This window comes from Meleagris gallopavo, chromosome 2, assembly GCF_905368555.1.
Source record: "Meleagris gallopavo chromosome 2, MGAL_WU_HG_1.1, whole genome shotgun sequence".
In the NCBI taxonomy this organism is placed as follows: domain Eukaryota; kingdom Metazoa; phylum Chordata; class Aves; order Galliformes; family Phasianidae; genus Meleagris; species Meleagris gallopavo.
Genome location: NC_139405.1, coordinates 7,471,513 through 7,492,168, shown reverse-complemented (window position 1 = coordinate 7,492,168; position 20,656 = coordinate 7,471,513). Strand labels below are relative to the sequence as shown.

Below are 20,656 nucleotides of genomic sequence, written 5' to 3'. Positions count from 1 at the left end.
TTTCATACATTGTAAATAATAATGTCAATAGGTGTAAGGATGCATTTGGATTTTAATTACACTGTCAATTCTGTTGGGGAAAAAAAAGGACTACATATTTGAATATGAGGAACACAGAATCCAATTATTTGTACCTCAAGTGAAGGTTCCAGCATTCAGATCCACACAGAGATCACCACTACCTGAGTAAAAGAAGTTGGTGCACTGAAGATTTTTGGTTCCACTCGGGCACTTCACCCCCTCATCACCAAGATATACACTCCTCTGCCTTCTTCCCACAAACACATCACTAAAGCATCTTTGTATGCACACCAACTCGTTCTCCTGACAACTGTAAATCCACCTCATCCCGTCTCCTCACAGAACTCCTCTTTATCAAGTTCCTATTGAGCCAACCAAATGATGAGGTTCTAGAGACCATTAATACTGCTCTGTAAGTTAACCACAAACAATGATTGCTTTCCTTCTCGTTTAAGGAACTACTGAATTTGATATCTTCCTTCCCCCCCCAGCATGAACAAAATATGCAAAACTGGGTAAATTTGGTTTGAACTGGTGAAGTTAAATTCACTAACTTTTCTTCTCCTTGGGTCCAATGCTCTATCTATATTTAAGACCTTCAAGATATCTGGGGGGGGGGGTGGGGGGGGGAGGGGGAAGATTAAAAAAAAAAAGCTGGGAACCAGCAAACACATTCCAGATCCCAATAGAGCTAAAACATGGAAAAAGCAAAAACATTTAATGCTTAACAAAGTGCTGAAGAACATCAGCTACAGCATGCAAGTTGGTCAAGAGCTTTCAGGTTGCTTTCACAAAGCTTCCCATTGCTGCAGAAAGTGGTACAAAATTGATACTTTATCAGACAATACAATATATAACAGCTTCCTAATCTGGAACAATTTTTAAGGGTTGGTGATAATTTTCCATTTGAATATTTGAGATCTTGTACTGTGAAACAATGCATGACATCTCCTTATGCTACTGTCTGTTTCCTTCTTTCAATCAATTATTTCTCCTCCATATAGGCACAAAGATACCAGACAGGATATAACTACCAAAACTGAGAATTGGCATTTTGAAGTCTAGACATGATTTCCTCTTTTGGAAGTCTTCTCATCTCTGTACCTTCTTCATGTAACCACACTGTGGTAAAGAGTTCTCAAGGTGGCCTCATTTAGACCTTCTGTATAAAGACTATTATTCAAGAGAGCATTTATTTCCTTACAGCAGCAGCCATATCTTCATCATTTGGTTGATAGCTGCATTGATTCAGCAATGCCTCTCTTTAATGCCTTCACATTTGGTTCATGTCTTGGGGACAAGAGGAACACAGTACCGATCATACTCACAGTTGCTATATTGCAAGTCTTGCACACCATCTTGTATAACTTCCTTAAACCTCCTTGTATGCACTGAGCATGGATTTTAAAGAATACATCTGTAAAACTGCATTAACAGAGTATTTCCAAACTGGCTCTTGACACTTTGCTCCACACCAAAGCTGTACTGCACAGTATCCAGCTTCACACAGACACACCAACATGAGCTTTGCCATGTAGGCTGACCTTGGGCCCAGCAAGGGGATCTGAGAGTGACTAGACTTTGTTTAGGTAAGGCTGGCACCAATACTTTCTGCATTCATGTGCTGGAAATCTCACTGCACCTAGCCTGAGCATCTAGTTAGAAATTCACTTTCTGTGAATTCGCTTGCCAGCGTGTTGCAGATCCTTAAAGAGTTGCAGTAAACAAAGCAACTCCTAAGGAACACCATTTCTATGGTGATCTTGGTATTCCGTTTTCCAGCTACAGCTTTTTGAACTTGTGTGCATTCTGTGCTTTGCAGTTTGTTCTGATGACAGGCTTTCAGAATGTATCACTGCATATATATATATGCATGATAATATTCTATGGACTGGCCCACCTTCATTTTATACTGCACTGGCCTCTGTATATGTTTTAAGTAAGCTTAGCCTCTATCTACATTCTGTCTACACAGTGTGACCTTTGTTTAGCTGTGCTCTTTAGCTCTTTTACTGCTTCTTCATTAGGGAATAGTTTTCACTCACTCTGCACTTACAGACTGCTCTTTGGAAAGAAAGAAAGAAAAAAAAAAAAGCTCTATTTCTCACCCTTCCAGTTTTATCTGTTATAGATGCCAGGAAGTTTTTGGTCTGGATAATTGTTTTGAGAGTGTGCTCAGCGCTGCTTTGAATAAAGGAGCTCAACAATTGTGATTACACCTCCATCACATAGGAGAGATTCTAGCTGCCAGTGAGCAGTAGGGAGCAAGCACTCCCTTCCCCTCTGTAGGTGAACCCATCCCATACTACATTCAGCAAACTGTGATTTTTCGTGTTTCAGTTGAAGCCAACCCCCGTGTTTGCTTCAGCCACAAAATGAAAAGCACCACAGTTAATCACAATTCTAACGGCTTACATCACCGCTGCCCAGTTTGCTAACTGTTCAAAAATGAAAACCTCATGACTGAGTTTTACACTATCATGTAATGCTGTATCAAATGGTTTCAGCTGATCTCCTGATCCTTCTAATGGAGGAATATCCTCTTCCCAAGCAGTATACATGAGTACATGTAGCATTCTCAATGTCTTCTGAGACTTTTCAGACCTCTCCACTTCTCCCACTGAATCCTATGGTAAATCTCTATTACCAGATCTCTCAGACTCAGAACCAACAGTAGATTTCAGCCTCTTCAGCTCCCCAGCTCAGCATTGCTCACTCGGTCCAGGAAGATGTGCAGTGCTGCAGCCAGCCTCTCCCCTGCCAGGCCCTGTTCCATACACTAAACAACTTGAGCAGCTTCATATTTTTCTTCCCTTGGTCTAAGATGTGGCTTACTCCCAACTCTAGGCACTGAACATCAGTCACTGAAATGCATGGGTGTTTCCTGCCTCACCACCTGGTGCTATTCCCTCCTCTTTGTGCACACTCAAAACTGAAAAGAAATCTAGGAGCAAGCAAAAAACACTTCAGAACAACATGTGGATGTTATAGCAGCTCAGAGCCAATTACTGCAAGAGTTTCAATCATAAGCTCAAGGCAATTTGGTTACAGGTTTTCAGCATATCCTTTTTTGTATTATTCCAATGAAGCCAACTTGCATTTTTTACCTTAAAAAAATATTCTTCTCGTCAGAGGTAGGCAAACTTCAGTGCAAAAAAAAAAGAAATCCAGCCCCTGCTCCCCAGAGTCTTGGAAGACACGGATTACTGTGATCTGTGTGTCAGAAGGCCTAGAGGCTGCCAGAGATACTATTTCCCTACTCAGGCTTCTTCACAAGTTCTTGAGACTCAGAGGTTTCTTTTCATTTTGTCTGACAGAACATACTTGACAATGGCTTCTGGCAATACCAGTAAGACAAAAGAAATCCTTTTGGAGAGTGAGCATGCCAGCTGTATCCACCGATACAAAGTCAGCATACAAAAGCATGGGGCCCTTACCAGTAGGTGAGAACACAGTACAAAGTCTATATTACTGCCACAAGTGGAGAAGAGAAAACTGGTAAGAGGACCAGAGAAGGGAATCCTTAAATCTCAGCTATGGACCTCTGATTTCAGCCAGCTCTGATGAAGGACTAGAGTCTACTTTGATGTCAAGGAAATCTCTTTTGAAAGCATGAGGGAAAACCCACTGCCATGCTGCACCCTCCAGCCTGTACACAACCTCCGTGGTTTTTCAATTCAAGAAAGCTTTGGAGTTTGTTTGCTTTTTTGACAGTAAGCAACATAAGCCAGAAAAAGACTCCCACCACCAACTTCTTTGCACAGGCATCAAAACACCAAAGTGACCCTGTGGACTTGTTGACTGTTTAGCCAGAAGTCTGTCAGGGCTTCCAGAAACAATGAAGGACAGGAAGGGGCTTTGCACTTGCAGCAGCTCTTGGTTAAGTCAGAAACACATGTCACAGGCTCACCAGAGAGGAGTTACAAATCAAATTAAATGCTGCTCTAAGTAAACAGTCTCCTGCTACCACATCCCCCTCTCAAACACATAGGGCAAAAAAACTCAATTCAACTCGCCCCAGGAATTCCTCAGGAGTTTGGTTCTCTGTCAAGAAGGAAAAGGTTTATTCCCACTACTCTCTGGTGTCTTCAGGGACAAGAGACTGAAGATTATCGCAGGCATCAAGGCCTCAAGCCAGAAGAGAGCAGCTTGGCTTCCAAAGGGCCAGTCTACTCTGTGCTCTGTGGTCATCTCAGAAGGAGGCACAGCATGAGCGTGGCTGTCATCAGTGTGTTTGGCACGCACATGATGCTGGCCCCACGCACAGCTTCTGCTGTCTATGCTTGTAAAGGTGCCAGGGCTGGATATAGTTATACAACGCAGGGCGAGGGAAAAGCCCCAGTGAATTTCAAGCCGCAGCTGCTACACCATGTGTACGGTGTAGAAAAGCCATAGTGAGTAGAGAAGCACAGAAGGAGCTGGCAAAGGCTTGAAAGCTTTTCCTTTCCTAAGCAGTGGCAGATGATTTTACTGTGGAGTCTCAGGTGTTCTGAACAATAGTAGTGGAGCCGGTCACTGTTCTGGTGGTAGAGAGGAAACTGAGCTTTCTGGGAAGAGACAGAGACGAGTCAAGCCAGTTCTAGATCATCATTTCCCTACTGGCTCATTCTGCCCAAATCACAAGCTAGAAAAACTGGAAAGGTAAGCAGTCCCGAGTAATGGGGACATCAAGTGAACTGGTTTGTGTATTGGTTTAACTGGAACAAGGAATAGAATCCCTGCTTTGAGCACTGGCTTTGTAGACATTCTCTGTATTTGCATTCTATCTGAGAAAGCCATGTTCTAGCCTGAATTATTCTTGCTTTTCCTTCCAACACATCCCAGTTCTCCACAGCTTCTTGCTTGCATGACACCCATGACCACAGCTCTTATTCACCAGCTGGCAATACTCATATCCTACCAGCTCATTCCTCCAACTCCATGTAATTAGGAAGAAGAAAAACAACAAAACAGAAACATCATAGAACAGGAAGCTGTTCCTTCCCCTCCCCCCCATTGCTCCTCCTGCATTATTACTTCTGCACCTTACCCATAGAACGACATCTCCTTACTAAGCTGACACCTTTCATGCAGAGGTAGAAAAAGTAGAGGTTTATTTTATTTTATTTTATTTAACAGTGAGTCCCACAAATGGTAGGAAATAATCAGTTTAAGCCTAATGATCAAAAATCCTCAGTTATATATTTATAGTTAATTTCTGCCATAGAACAGACTTCTCCAGATGCCCCATTGCATTTTACTCTGAAGAGCAAAGAAAGGCTCCTGCAGATGAGACATTTCCAACAGAATTGCTGTGGATGGGCAGATCTCAGTGCCCTGCTAACTAGCACTGAGACCACAGCAATATGAAGTTTATAGTTCTCAAAAGTAAAGCAGTGTCAATGTTTTGCATTATTCCCCTTAAAACTCTTTACATACTGCAGGTTGGAGCCATATTCTGGGGATGAGGAAACTCAAATGTAGTGGCTTTGTTACAAAACTCAGTGATGGGGATGGTCTTTTCCACACCTAGTCCATATGATCTGCAAATGTGGAAAGCAGCTTCTCTGTTCACAGCAACATTTCAAACCTTCTCGCACAGCTTAAAGTCAACATCTGTCAAATACATCTCCATTGTCCACTCCTGTCTTCTAAGGACAAGTGCCACTCCTTGTAAAGCTGTCCAGCAATAAGGCACTAATTTCCCTTCCTGGACTAGAAACCAAATATCATTGCTTACCTGGTATCATATCCCACATCTATGTGGCTCATGCAGCAAAGTCTCAGACACCCTCTGCACACAGAAATTTGCTCAGCATACTAAAAATTTCCACTCAAGACTTCTGGCTTTTCCAATTACATTTATAGACAAAAAAGTCTTTTTTCTTTTAATGGCATTGCTATTTATTGCAATGCTATGAGGAGTCCTTATCTCACTGCAGTGCCCCGTGACAACGCATTCATTGAACTTCACTTTTTGATGTACAAGGAACGGCAACATACATTTAATAGCTCCATTTAAACTGGCCCTGTAGTTGAAACAAATTCTGTGAGTGGCACTGCATCATGGGCAGAACTCAAAAGCTTCAGATACAACATTCTTCAGTATTCACAGAGCTTAATATCTTCAAACAGAAATTACTCGAGCTGATGCATCTCCCATTATCATCTTCCAAATGGGGAGAGGATGATAGTCAGAGATTACCATGGCACACATAGTGAGAGATCAGACTCTTAATGTCCATGAACAAGCCCCCAGAGGCTCAGTTCCTCCACAGACAAGTGCACTAGGAACACAGCAAAGCACCTTCAGAGCTCAAGCATCAACACCTGATGCATCTGCTGTTGAAAGTTAACAAAGCATTACCCAGTTCTTCCAGGCCAAGATTGCAACAGAAGTCCCAAACTTTAAAGGAAGGAGGAAAACAAAAACAACTCCCCTCCCCCCTCCCCCCCCCAAAAAAAAAAAAAAAAAAAGCTTCCAACATGCTTATATAGCAACCTGACAGAGGATAAGCCAGGTTACGCACCATAAATTGCATGCACATCCCTGTATCTTTTATTTCCTTCCAGCTGACTCCTGGCCTTCAAGCACAGAAGCCTAAGGAGGAATTCAGGCCATGAGATTCTGCTTTTCAAACTCTCAAGCATGTGGCAGTACACACAGCTGACTCAGGCTGGAAGACTCTGAGCACATTACCGAAGAAAAATGTACTGGCTCAGCATACTGAGCAAGGACACAGGCAAACCCAGTTCTTTTGCCTTGGGAATCCCCAGATTTTGAGCCTAGAACCAGATCTGCATACGTTCAGCATGCTGCAACTGGACACACACTGCAGGTGAAGTGTGCAACGAGAGCAGCCTTCACCTTCTGACTCTGCTCTGCATGAGCAGAAGCCAGTTTTTAAAGACAATGTAGTTTACCCTCTTATCCTTATTATTGCTATATTGTTTGTCCAACTCAGTGCTACTGTAATGTTTCCAAGAGCACTGGGAGCTTTATTGCCTTTCCATAGCTCTTATGTATCACGAAAAGTCCTAAGTAGATAGTGTCTCAGATACAGGTAAGAAAGACAGAGTTAATGTATCTAAATCTTTTTCACACACAAGCACACATCCTGAAACAAGCCAGAAATGCTAACTGTGTTTATTACACTCCAGTATAAACAGCAATCACGAAGCTAAAGAAAGGAACAAAGTATCTCTGCCCGAAGGGTCCTCAGTGGGATATAAGTTATCGGGGGAAAGATAAAAGAGGATGCTTGGGACGCAGTAAGAGAAAAGCCCTCCAAAGGTACGGCGTACAAAACAGCACTAGTGTGCAGTAGTGCTTCCTTCTGAAAGGCCTGGCTTTCCAGGACACCATTCCACATCCCAGCTCCATGCCGTTCGGCCTAAAGCCCTTTGGAGGAAGCAGAAAGATCGGGTCTTTCCTTAGCAGCACAAGACTTCACAGTCCCTACTGACTGCCACAACACAAGGAAGTGGGCACAGCCATCCTCAGCTCAGAGAAGGAATTCTGCCACAGGAAGCCTGCAGATTCTACCAGCCATCTCCCTTCTCCCTCAAACCCAAAATACATCAGGGAAAAGGCCAGTATTCCTCTGACCTCAGTGTGTCACTGTCTAGAGTCAGCTAAGAGACACCAGGAGCAGGGCTGCACCTCACATCCATCTATCACAAAGAAGCAGAAAGGAGGTATTAAGAAGAGTCACAGATTCATCATGTAGAAAGGAGGAGCAAACACTGGTTAAAACACAGAGCAGAGAAGGGGAACAGGAGGGCTCCCCCTGTACATAGAGATCCCAGGGAGAAAAAGGCACCAACCTCAGCACTGCAGACTGGTCCAAGCAGCAACTCTTTAAAAGCACTCAAGGCCCCAGGGGAGAGACAGAGTATCCTGGACTCTCTTCTGTCTCATCTCCAAGCTTCCTTCAAAAGAGGGAAGACGTGAATACATATCCAATCCCACGGGAACGCATCTGATTTATTTCAGGAGTGCCTCAGGAGCTCCAGCAAAAAGACATCCAGCTTCTATGTGAAGGTTTGAAAGGCACATCGGAGCTGGGCACTGCTGGAAGATGAGCACAACTCCTGTCAAAACTCAGCAATAGAAAAAGATAACAATTTAGGAGATCTCCTTTCTACTGCTTATTCTGACACCATGTTATATACCTATTTACATAAAGGTGGGCAATATAATCTTGACATCACAGGAACCACTTGATACTAAGTGAATTGAGCCAGGCCTTTGTGGCCTTGCAAATCAAGTGGAGGACAGAATATACAGAATACAGCCAGCTTACATGAACAAAATCTACAATATTTTTAAAATCAAAAAACAAGTGCACTCCATACTTCTAAGTTTTACCTTGTCCTGCACAAAGCATGCAAGAAACAAAACAAGCATGCAAGAAACAAAGCAAGCTCTCCTGCCGCACTTGACGCTTTACTGTCTGTGTTAGACACCTTGCTGCTCATCTTCCCATGCCAGAGGACACTCCACAAGAACCTCACTGTCCTCATCCACTTCATGTTGCACTCTACTAAAGAAAAACAGTCCACTGCATTCAGTCCCACTTCCCATTCTCGTGCCACTAAGGAGGCACCACAAACAAAAGCAAACGACATGCAACTGCTCGGTTACACATCCCAGGGACTGGCTCCGCACGGCAGCGCCTGAAGAACAAGCACACTGCAAAGCATTATGTTTCCAGTGGCAAGATGGATGGGAAGAATGCCAGCCTCTAGCTGTAACCCTTTTGTCATGCCAATTGCTGGCTGCTACCGGGTTTTGCATTAGATACCTCCTTAGAAAAGAGCTCTGCATCCCATCCTTCCAGATGGAGGAGGAACAATTCACAATCACATAAGCAATGCCAGGATAACTGAAGAGAAAACATTTTCTTTTTGTTTTCTCTTTTGTATAACAGACATTTTCAGGGGCCTTAACAGCAGCAAAAACTGAATTTAGGATAACAACACTTCCTGCCCAAAGGAATACATGCACAAAACCCCCCAAAGACTTCCTGCCGGCCTTGTCTAGTCTCATTTTGTACACTCACCTCATGTGCCTCAATCCACTGCTTTCTCCTTTTCACAGCATTTCTTCATACAGAAGATGACCAAATAACTCCACTTACACAGCCATCATATCATGCGTGATCAGCCATCATATCTCCATTCATGGAGAAGGTGTCCAAGAGATGGATCAGATGTCAGGAGTTCTGAACTGACCAGGGACTGACTTACAATGCTGAAGCAAAGCAAAGTATCTCTTTTCTTTCTGGACACACCAGGGAGCAAAATACACAAACTTACTAGGCCTAGTTGGCTGATAAAGGCAGACTGGACTGAAAGCTCAGCAGTCAGAACGCTCGTTTGCATGGTGCCCACTTCTTTCATGGAGCCCCTTGCATGAATCCTTGCTCCATCTGCACATATTTGCCACTCACTCATACTCCTCTCAAGGGTCCTGGCTCCTTTCAATCTTGTTCTCTATCTCAGCAATCTGAGAATTCCCACCTATGTACCTTCTTCTAGCCTGTCTCTGACTTGTGAAGTACTGGAAGTAGAGGTTATCCATCTGCATCTGGGAAGTGCCTGGGATAACCCGAGTCCGACTCAAAGTAAACAGTAAGGTATAAGCACGTCATGTGTATTTAGCCAAGCACACAGCAGTCATCTCTGATGGCATAACTGAGGACAGTACTAACTTCCTACAGAGAGCAAAAGAGAAATCTATGCTTTAGGATACATTCACTGAACAGGAATATATATATATCTCAGATTTGGCCACCCTGCCTCCACTTCCCTCTTTCCCCTACCATAATATCCATTTCTGAAATCCATACCCCCTTTTTATTATAAATTATTCTAATCAGTTCTGTGGTATGGCAAAAATCCAGCATAACCATCAAAAATACACATACACATGCAGGGTATACAGACTTCTTCATCTCACAGGAGCCTCCGATGACAGATCTGGCAGCTTTTCTTAACAGCACTCCTGCGGTGGTGACCCTTTCCTAAAGATACATTCACCTATACTATTTCCTCTCTGTAAACAAGACTTTTCCCTAATACCTCATTAAAACAAAGAAAAAGCGTTCAAACAGGATATTTTTCCTCTGGTTGAAGAAATTCAACCTAATGATGGCCAAAGGGGCTAGGGAGAATATTGCAATGCAGACCTCTCCCTGCTCCCCAGATGGAAAGATGTAAAATAGATTGGGTGGTTGTTCCAGGCCCCTTAGAATTGGAGTATAGGTGAGGAAGAAGGGATGAAAAGGGAAAGAAAACAGAACAAAACCAAAAACAAGAGATTAAAAAAAAAAAAAAAAAAGCAGAAATGGATTCTTAACTCTTCTTGGATAAGGAGCACAGGCTGCTTTTATAGCTCCTGAAAGAAGACCTGCACACTTTGCTCATTCATACTGCAACAGTTCTAGGAAGAAACCAGCTCTGTAGCTTTCCCATAAAACAAATGGGGAGGTCTGAAGCCTGAACTGGGGAAAGAAGAAGGTTAGGGGGAAAAAAAAAAAAAAAAAAAAAAAAAAAAGCAACAAGCAATTTAAACTCAGAACACTATCCTCTTGTTAAATTACATGTTGAGAGCTCATCTGCAAGTCTGCCTTGGCCAGTGAGGGGCATAACTCAGGAAGATACAGTAATACACGCTAGCATGCAATTAGTCACTGTTGTAAGCACTTTAGTTTGGATTTCTTGGATTATAAGATTTCAAACACTGTTGTTTTATAGGAGCGATACGATAGCTGTCCAAGCAACACAATCAAATTATGCTACCAGGACATTTGGGCAATGTATTACCACAGCAAAGGAAATGAATTACCACAGTTCTTATTCCGAACAAGAGAAGATTATGTCATTTTGAATGCGGGGGGGAGGAAGAAATAGAATATACCCAAGAGTTTTTTTTTTTTCTTTTGAACTTTCCAAGGTAGGAAAGCCACAGAAATGTGCAAGTCTGAAAAGACGAGCTGCTTTTCCCTACAATTTGCTCTGAAATACCTGAGAATAGGTAAAATAAATCAAAATATTCAAAAACCAAAGGCAAGTGGGGAGTTTCTAGTTCTGGCAGAATGCTGGAAGGATGCTTCACTACTGAATACTTTCTCATTGTGGATCTAGCTGTGACCTCTCACTTTGGTTCTTGATATCAGACAACCACCACGAAGCTTAGAGATTCAGCTCTGATCACAAACTTCACTAACAGGTACATTCCCTGCCATAGGAAGAAAAGCTTTCTAAACCCCTCAAGCCAGCTTGAGGTTTAACAGTTTAAAGATTCTTTTAAAAAGGCTTCACCTTTTACCTCTACATCACAGGACACCTACCTCGCTTTATAGCTTAGTTCTTGTGTTGCATCACAAGCCAAATATTACCTTTTTAACTTCACTAATCTTGTTTGTTTGTTCTTAAACCTTGGCTACCTTCAACACATTCCTTTTTTTTATTTTTTTTTGGTGTGTGATACTCAAGGGGCCACGATTCTGACCTCAACTTCTTTGGCAAGGGCCAGATGTTTCAGCACAAGGTAAGGGAAAACCCACCAACGCTTAATAACATCCCTGGCATGCAGTCTAGGAGGTATATCTAGGAGGTATATCCAATATATATGACCGCATTAGGGATGAGAAAGGACTAAAACAGAGAAAACAGCCAAATAAATACAAGCAGAACTACAAGAAAAAGAATAGTGAGCTCTGTAAAGGCAAAAAAACCTGCTTTAGTACAGCACAGGACACGTGTCTGAAGGTGATGATGCCCGGGTATTATTCCTGGCTCTCTCCCTGACTCCTGGATAACTGCAACAAGTCATGTCACGTATCCAACAGGCTCTCCCTTCATGTTTTTCTTTCGGACTAAGGGTCAGTAGTGGCCAACCTCTTTCTTGCCCAGAGCACACCGGTGTCCCACACCTCAACACGCACCTTAATGCTGCATGAGAGCGGCGCAACCACCCTCCACACCAAAACATGAAGTGCAGGCCATGAAAAACAGGAGCTGCATGCCAGTCCCCCACACTTCACATTCCCACTGGAAGCTCTTTAAAGAAGGAACCACTGCTGTTTATTACTAACCTGCACAGAGCAGCATTATTCAGTTACTAGTGTGCTTCTATAAGCAAACAGCAGATCTTATATTGAAGACTAGGAAGAATAACTGGGAGAAAATGGCTACAAAGAAGCAGAGTGGATGAGAAACACTTGAAAAGGAATTCAGCAGGAGAAAGAAGGAAAGCAGCTGAGGAAAAGATACTTAGAAGAAATGAAACAAACAAACAAACAGATAACCAGAGGTAAAAAATGACACCCATGTGAATATCTGGTTTTTGTTGACTTGAATTCAGTGTGCATACTTTTTTAATGAGAATGTTGAATTTGGATAACCCAACAACCGGTTATGTTTTTCCCTTGCAGCAAATATACAAACCTAGAAAGCTAATTTTTAAAGAAGAAGAATCCAAGATCTCAACAGCCTTGTTCTCAGAACTGATGCTTTAACCACATTAGTAACAGCTTTCATAAAGACAGCACATGCAATTCCTTCTCTATCTTGAAGCCACTCTGTTGAAGCCACTTTACTACTGCAGCTTTATGGTTAAAAAAAGCAGCACCTTTGATGTTTCTTGGAACCCCTGTTTCACATAGTAGGAACCAAGAAAGTTCTGTTCAGGTTTAGATGAGATCTATTCTTCCCTGTTTTATTCATTTCTGTGTTCTTCAGCTGTCCTTCACTGGATACCCACAGAAATGCCAAAGATAGGAGATGCTGTAGAGCATAACTCAGGCAAATACTTCTCCTGCTTATAGTCACTAGAAAGCAGAATGCCATTTCTGAACCACAGCTGAGCACCAGGAGCACCATGCTGGCCCTCACCAGCTCTATTTTAATAGAGATTAGCAGGAACAACGAAGCGCAGGAAGAATGCTATAAACATAGTTTTGCCTGTTTGTCTGTAAAAAGGTTTGGATGAGCAATGAGATAAGGGACAGCCTGTCTATTTTATCTGTATGGTCGGACTCACCAGTTTGCATTTGCTGGAACCACACCCCCATCAGAATTCCCTCTGAAATGTCAATATGATGCATAGTACTAATTTCTCAAGTCACTGACCTTTACTGTTGCCTGAATCATACATCTGTCATTTTGAAGTATCTGTTCATACAAGAACATGCTTTGCACACCTCACCGTGCCTGAGCTCCACACGTACACCACTCACGTGTCACAAGAAGGAATCTCATTGCATGAACCTCCTGAGGTCCATGGAGCCCGCGGTTATCACTGCTCATGCTATCCACCACTAAGGCAGTCAGGCTCCCCAGGCTCCCTCAGAGCCCTCAGTGTATCAAAAAACCCACCATAAAGCCCTTGAATTAGTGCTGTTCCTCACAATTAAGATGTTTTATACAGATCATCAGAACTACATGCATCATACGTGTTACACAGTGCTCAACATGAGAGCGCTGATTTGTCATTTCTCTCTCTCTCTCTCAGTGCTCAGTGTGATGAATGATCCGGTTGCTTGCCTCCCTAGTATAAAAACAGGAGAAGCTTTGAGACAAAGAAATAAAAGCCAATGCACATTACAGATCTTACAGTGATTAATATCAGTCCTTCTGACTCACATCTCTGACAACAGCTAAGGTCGCTATTTCTCTTTTATTTCTGCTGTGGGTTACAGCGCTTTTCACCAGAACCCTCCAAACCCTCGAGTTAATTTAATTTAAAGCAGAAACAGGAATGTAAGGAACGTGTAGCATTTGAGCTACAACAAACACTGTCACACCAGCATGTCATAATAAGCGACCTTCACTCTCGCTTCTGCCAGCAAACAGACACACTTGAAGGTTCTTGCAGGCCAGGATGTTAGTGTGATTTCTAGAAGATTGTCTAATGAAACAAAATTTAAAGGAGGTGATTAAAATAAATACATATGTGCAACTCATCCCCTGATCCAAAAACAACCTGTCTTTCCAAGTCAACTACCGTTTGGCAGGCTTACATGAGAAGCACACAAACAAACAGCATCTTTCCCTTTCAGCATGGAATCTGCAATAAGAAAGAGAAACCAGCATTTTATTGATTTCCATAATACCATCTCTACAGCTTAAACTCACTCAGCTGCTAATGCTAATTCACTGATGCTAGGGAGCCTTCCCCTATAATTATACACCCTTGACTTTGCTGAGCCACAGGGCTCTGTTTCTAACTTTCCAGAGGACCACTGCACCAAAAGGAGAAGCAGAAAAAACCCCTTTCATTACCCAAAGCAAACTGCAAACCAATTTTGCTATTTAAATGGGAAATCAGAGGGATTTAGTTTTTAAGACAGGGAATAATCTGTGAGCCTGCACGTTTCCAGAGTTGATATCGTGATGACAAGTTCTTATTTAAACTCTTCTCCCCATCCCTCATTTTTTTTTTTTTTTTTTTAAACTTCTTGAGAATAGACAACAATATAACAAATTAATATTGCAACAATTATTACTTCTAGGGAGAGATTTTGCCCAGTAGGGTTTCAGTGGGGTGATTCAGAATCAGACAAAGACTCTTGTGAGTGTCACTATAATTAACATACAAAAACGTATTTTAAAGTATTACCTTTGCTATAGGGAATATTTTATAAGTAAATATTAGTCAGCCTTTTTTAAAACAGGTTTTTCTTTAAAAAAAACTCAAGCACTCTTTAAATCCAAATAAATTAAGATACCCAAGTCTAAAATCCAAAACGTCCTAAGCAATTAATGAAGTAAGCTGTCACTTTTATATATGTCTTGAACCAATTCAGCAGTCCATAGCCAAGCAGACAGCTCTAGTACACTTCAGTGAGAGTTTTGCTCAATTAGGAGCTGCAGAATTTGGCCCAATTAACCCAGTACTATTGGGAACGAACGCAGTGGAGGTCTGCAGGGTGAACACCCTCCCCACATGGCTTCACTGAATCCCCTTTCTTGCTACCCCCGTTCAGCCTGCCTTGATATTGCAGATCAAAGTATATTCACCACCTCTATCAGGAATTAATGTGCTTTAGTTACAGGAGCTTAATTTTGCAGTGGTTTTGTGTATATTAATTTGGAACCGATTGGTCTATTTCCGCTGAGAAGGATGAAAATGTGTGGATTTTTGCTTAACAGACAAACAAGTTGTCAGTATCAATACAGAGTTGGAGAGCCTCTAAAAACAATCTAGTTTGCATAATTAATGTTAATTACAATAACATCTCAATCAGTGACACAATAGCTCAGCAATGAACACAGTCATACAGGGAACTGAGAACATGAAATAAACACGAAAGAACTGTGCCTCACTCAGAGTATCAACTGTTCTTTCAAGAGATTCATAAACAAGAACGTAAAGGCAGAAGATAGTTCTGCTTTGTTAGACATTTTCTCTTTACAGACTGTGTGGAGCTTTCTTCTGAGATTGTACCGAGACGGTGGATGTGAGCTGTAGACACTCCAGATAATATTATCTCCCTTAACATCACATCCAAGCCACTACCAACCGCTTTGAAGGAAAACAACCAAGGTCCTGATCCTGCTGGTGACGATATCAACAAGTTAAGGGGCTTTTTGGAGGGGGGAAAAAAAGCAAGAATAAAATCACACAGCTTGAAGACCTCGTGTAGGTATGGATTGCCTCAGGCACAGAGGAATTTCAGGACAAGATAACGACTTTTGCAGCAACCTTTTTTTTTTTTTTTTTCTTTCCATGGCAACGAGTGAAAGCTGAACACACAGAAAACTTACTTGCTTGTTTCATTGGTAGCACAAAGGTCTTCAATGGTTATTTTTGGTACAGTCACTTAACAGAGCAGTGTTACATGAAATCCTCAGAAATCTTCTTCACAACCCAAAAGAAAGAGTTATACAATAAAGTCTGTTTTTTTCTTTTTTTTCAAGGGAAGGAAAAGAACTAAAAAGAAACAACCCACAACAACTACCCAGCTGCCACTCCATCACCGGGTTGGCGCGCAGCACACAAGTGGTCACACCAGTGTGACAGGGAGGACTCGTGCAGTGACGTACCATGCAGCCTGAGCATAGCTGGCACAACTGGGGCTGAGGAGAGGAGGAATAGGAGTGAGGAGCTCTGATGGAGGGGCTCATGAAAACGTGGGTTTCCTGATTACTTCTCACATTAACGCGAACCTGCTCCATGAAAGCTAATGGTGCCGAAGCAGTGCCAGAGGAGGAGCAGGCCTGCTCCGTGCAGCTGTAAGGAGCCAGATCCGTCAGAAGGTGTAGGAGTTATGGGCAGGGTGCTTGCTGCCCGGCACCTAAGCTTGGGCCGGCTTCTGTGCAGCTCTCCTATCGCCTCTGACGGGATTTCTGTTTGCTCCCCTCTTCACAGACACAAGCAAGCCAAGATCTGTTTAAAACTTCATTTTCTCTACCAGGTGACCGACCTGTCACTTCAGAAGCTGCTAACCGAAGCCGAGCTTTGCTGCCCCTTGCTCACACAAGCGCTCGCCTTACAAAAGCAAAGAAACTTCACTCGCAGGACCCTCGGAGCGACGCCGGCCCCTCCTGTAACCCAAGTTCAGCGGATATTCCCGCATCTTCCAGCTCCCCGAGGTGCGGGGAGCGCCGAGCTGCGGCACGCAGGGACACGGCGCGGAGCGTCCCGCGTCCCCCTTCGATTCCAGCGACCACAACGCGTCCACCTTTCTAAAAATACACCCGCAACGATCGATAGCGGCGACGGTGATTTTTTTATCGCTCGGGCTTCGCGCCCGGAGGAAAGTCAGCCCGAGAGCAGCCCCGAGGGGTGGCAAGGAGATCGCCCGAGCCGCACGCCGCCCCCCGCCCCCGCCCGCACTCACCCGCTCCGGGGGCTCCGCCGCGAGGGCCGCTGAGGAGCGCTGTGGGGCGGCGCGGCGGGGCGAGGGGCGCCCGCTCGGCACGGAGGGCTTTTCCAGCGGGGAGGCGAGAGGGGCTCGGGGTTACGTTAGCGCTTAGACAGCAGCGCGCGGCGGCCGAGGAGGCTTCGCTCTATCCCATGCCGCTGCGGGGGCCCGAGCGTCGGAGCCGGGGGGGGGAAGTTGCAGCCGCAGCCGGAGGGGAGGATGTGACACGGTGACAGGCGCGGCCCGCCGGCCGCGTACCGCGGGAGGGGAGCGGGGCGGCTCGGGGAGCGACGGAGGCGGCGCCGCCCGTCCGCACACGGCATTTAACGGCGCTGACGGGCCGCGCGCCGTGACTCACACACGGGAGTTAGTCACGGGGCGGGCCCGCGGGGGCCGCCCCGCCCCGCCCCCGCCCCGCCCCACCGGCCAATGAGACTCCACAACCAGGCGGATCGACGCGGGGAACATCCAATGGGAGCGCGGCTCGGCCCCCGCGCCGGAGCGGCCCCTTCGGCCCAATGAGTCTTCTGAGGACACTGCCGCGAAGTGCCGGGGAGGGTTGGAGGGAGCCTCGCGGGGGCGGGCGCTGTGGCTCGGCCTGTCTCCTCGACCAATCGGCACCGAGAGCCGCTTTTACGGACTGCCGGGCGTTGTCCAATCGGATGGGTGCGGAGGATCCTGTCACGCAGAGCGGGGGAGGGTGCATGACTAGAGGCGGCGGGCGGGAGTCACCTCGCTGGCAGGGCGGGGGCGCTGAGCTGCGCTGCGGTGCCGCTCGGGCCGAGGTCGCCTCCTGCGGGGGGGCGCGGAGGAGGAGGCCGGGGCAGCCCTGCCAGTAGCCGGCTGTGAGCTGCGGGGGGCCGGCAGGTGTCACGGCTATGGGGCCGGTGTTCCGCGTTCCTCCCCCGGCTCCATGCGGAGCTGGCGGATCGTAGCGGTGCCGCGCTCGCCAGCGGTTAATATCGGAGGAATTTGTTCTGGAAGCGGTGCCCGCTCGGAGTTTCCAGCAAATCCTGGAGCCCTCCCAGGCATTTAATCTCGGCGAAGGAAATGAGATATCCAAATCGGTTTCCCCACCTTCCTCTTGCCATGAGAGCTCCTCAGCCGAGGTCTGGGTTTTGCGGCAGAAAGCATCAGGTGGCTGATGATGATGATGATGATGATGATGAAAGAGGTGGGAATTTGAGTGTGGACGGTCTTTTGGCAGCTGTGCGTTCTTGACAATTAGTGTTCTAACAGAACTGAGGCAAAAACTGAGCTGGTGGATTTGGGCACGATGGCTTCTATAGGCTGCAGGTCCATATGCAATCATCCTGCTTTGCTGCTTTGCAAGTGTGCTTCCAGAGAAAACAACCGAGGTAATATTTCCTATTGTGGCAGTGCTGCAGCTTGCCCAGTGTGCTGCCATCTTTCCTCAGGGCCAGCACTAAACTGGGGGCAGTTATATGAAGATCTCAGCTTTTTTTCCTTTTAAAATCACAGCCTAAACTTCCAATGCGGAGTTTTACAGGGTCACACCTTGCTGCCGAAGGGATTTCTGGTGGAGCTGCTTTGGCTGTTCGAGTTGTGTAGAGCCCATTGTTTAAAAGCAGACTTGCTCCAGCTCACTGAGCCAACAGAGTTACAATAAGTCAGCTGGTACAGCCGTGTTGTGTCATCTCAGACCATTTGGTAGACAGATAGCTTCACGCAAAGACCACAGTGCCCAGCACTCCACAGCTGTTTACGAAATGAGTTTATTTACTCACCACTGACCTCAGGGAATACCTTTAAAAACCTGCAAATACTCACTTATATGTGAATAAAAGCAGTGAATTTCCTTCAGCTGTGTTTGCTTTTGAAAACATTCCAGCCTGTTAGATTAGTGGCTAGAAATGTTTATGGAAAGAATTTTAAGCCCATTTTAGAGGGTATTCGTGGAAGGCAAAATTTTATCTCGTGAGCACAGTCATCTTACCGGGTGTTAATTTATGTTCATTAACTCAGGGGATGTAAAGCAGCGTTTTGTGAGTGATTTGTTCGGGTCGTGTATCTCCTGTTTCTCGTCTCTTTGGCTGCCATGCTGCTTCCTATTCCTCCGCTGTGCCAGGGATGGAAAATTTCTCATTTTATTTGTTCGCTTTGCACCTTCTGCGTTTCCATCTGAACAGAGAGCTCCTTTCTTGAGCAACAGTGGAAGTAAACCGCTATCACAAAGCAGACCTGGGGCCCTGGAATATAAAACCACTCCCTGCAATATTTAAATTCCTTTGAAAGCCATCCTCTGCCATATGTCTATAAACACTGTCCAGCTGCAGCAAGATTGTAGATTCTCTGAGTCCGTCTGAATTTAGTGAAGAAATAACAATGCTTGTACTGAGATGGTGTCAACTGCCAGTTTGAGCGTTTTGCTGCACATGTCAAGTGCTTTTTTTCTCCGCTGTAGTTTGTTAGAAGTGGGAGTAGAAGTATAGCGGTGTAATATACTTCTCTTAAATGAGGCTTTATTGCAGGGCATACAGTGTAATTGTGTCGTTTGAGAGGCAGGGATTTAAGGTTAACATCATTACTGCTGTCACAGAAAGAGGCTAATGTGAGCATTCAAGAGTTTTAACATCACATCCAAATCTCTTCATTTAGCAAATGACCGAGAGAGAAGCACCGAGCTCTCCTGGCATGAAAGCAGACCCTCCTGCAGACTGCCCTTTGCCTCGATGGAAAAACATCTGCAAGTTTTTATCCCTAGCTGATGCCATTCATACACGTGTTTGTAAGCTGCACCTCCTCCTGACACCCCACACAGTGCTACCAAGCACCACTTTCCCAAGAAATGTGAAAACTCGGCTGTCTTCATTAATAGGAGTACTTCTCCAACACCTCATTGCCTGTTTTACGAGTGTTCCTGGTCTGTGTAGCCAGCTATCACCCAACCACAGCCACATCTTCTTTTCCTGCTTAGGAGGGAAGCAGCAGAGCTGGGATGCCGGCATAGATGGGATAAATAGCAACAAAGAACACAGCACATCTCCTCTGTTGGATGTCACACATTAAGTACTCCTAGCAGTGATGCTTTGCTGTGGTCCATGAGGACAAGATGGAGTTTCAGGGAATAACAAATGAGAAGATTTCGTGCACAGAAGTTTAAGAAAGCTGCAAACTGCAGGTGGACAAGCATGCTAAATTCAAGAGTGACTCATATGCTGTGTGATGTCTGTTGGGCTCAAGCTGCAGGTCCCTCAAAATCAGGGTTTTATCGCACAGAAATGAGCAGGTTTTTATTGTGAGCTGCGACCACCAATTCCTTACACGTTAGTGCTGGCAGAAAGTGGGTTAGAAATGAAAGGAACAATTTTAGACATATGGTGATCTGGCAAAGCGCTCTGAAATTTTAATTATGCTGTGGAAAGGTCAGGGCTGGATCTGTGCTGGTGGAGGGATAATTTGCTTTTGTAGTTTACGAACATGCCTTTCCAAAATGAAAGGACTGAGAGCTGAAAAATAAAGCGAATGTCTCCTGTGCAGGCAGTTGATTCTGATCTGCTTTTAGAACAGCTTTGCAGAGTCAGGGCCATCTCCAGGATAAGAAGAGTAAGAAATCTCCTTCCCTAACCCTGTTTTCAGAGGGGTAAGCTTGTAAAGAGAGGGTAACACTCCCTCATTCAAAGGCCAAATATTAAGCACCATCCCTAAATTCAAATGCAGCTCTTGAAATATCCTCATCCTTTTCCAATATGATGTTTGTTCACTGAGAGCAGCGGTGCTTGGTGCTGCACGTACCCGGGCAGTGGAACATAACCCCG

General features: G+C 44.8%; 1 protein-coding gene across 1 annotated transcript in view; it reads right to left on the bottom strand.

The window, feature by feature from the left end:
• The window catches only part of LOC146544856 (uncharacterized), a 75,812-nt gene extending 57,332 nt beyond the window's left edge, over window positions 1–18,480 (bottom strand). The window contains exon 1 of the mRNA XM_085218783.1: window positions 16,854–18,480. Within this exon, the coding sequence (XP_085074909.1) occupies window positions 17,245–18,285 (1,041 nt within the window). The 5' untranslated portion in view covers window positions 18,286–18,480 and the 3' untranslated portion in view covers window positions 16,854–17,244. The remainder of the gene's footprint in view (window positions 1–16,853) is intronic.
• Between the last annotated feature and the right edge of the window lie 2,176 nt (window positions 18,481–20,656).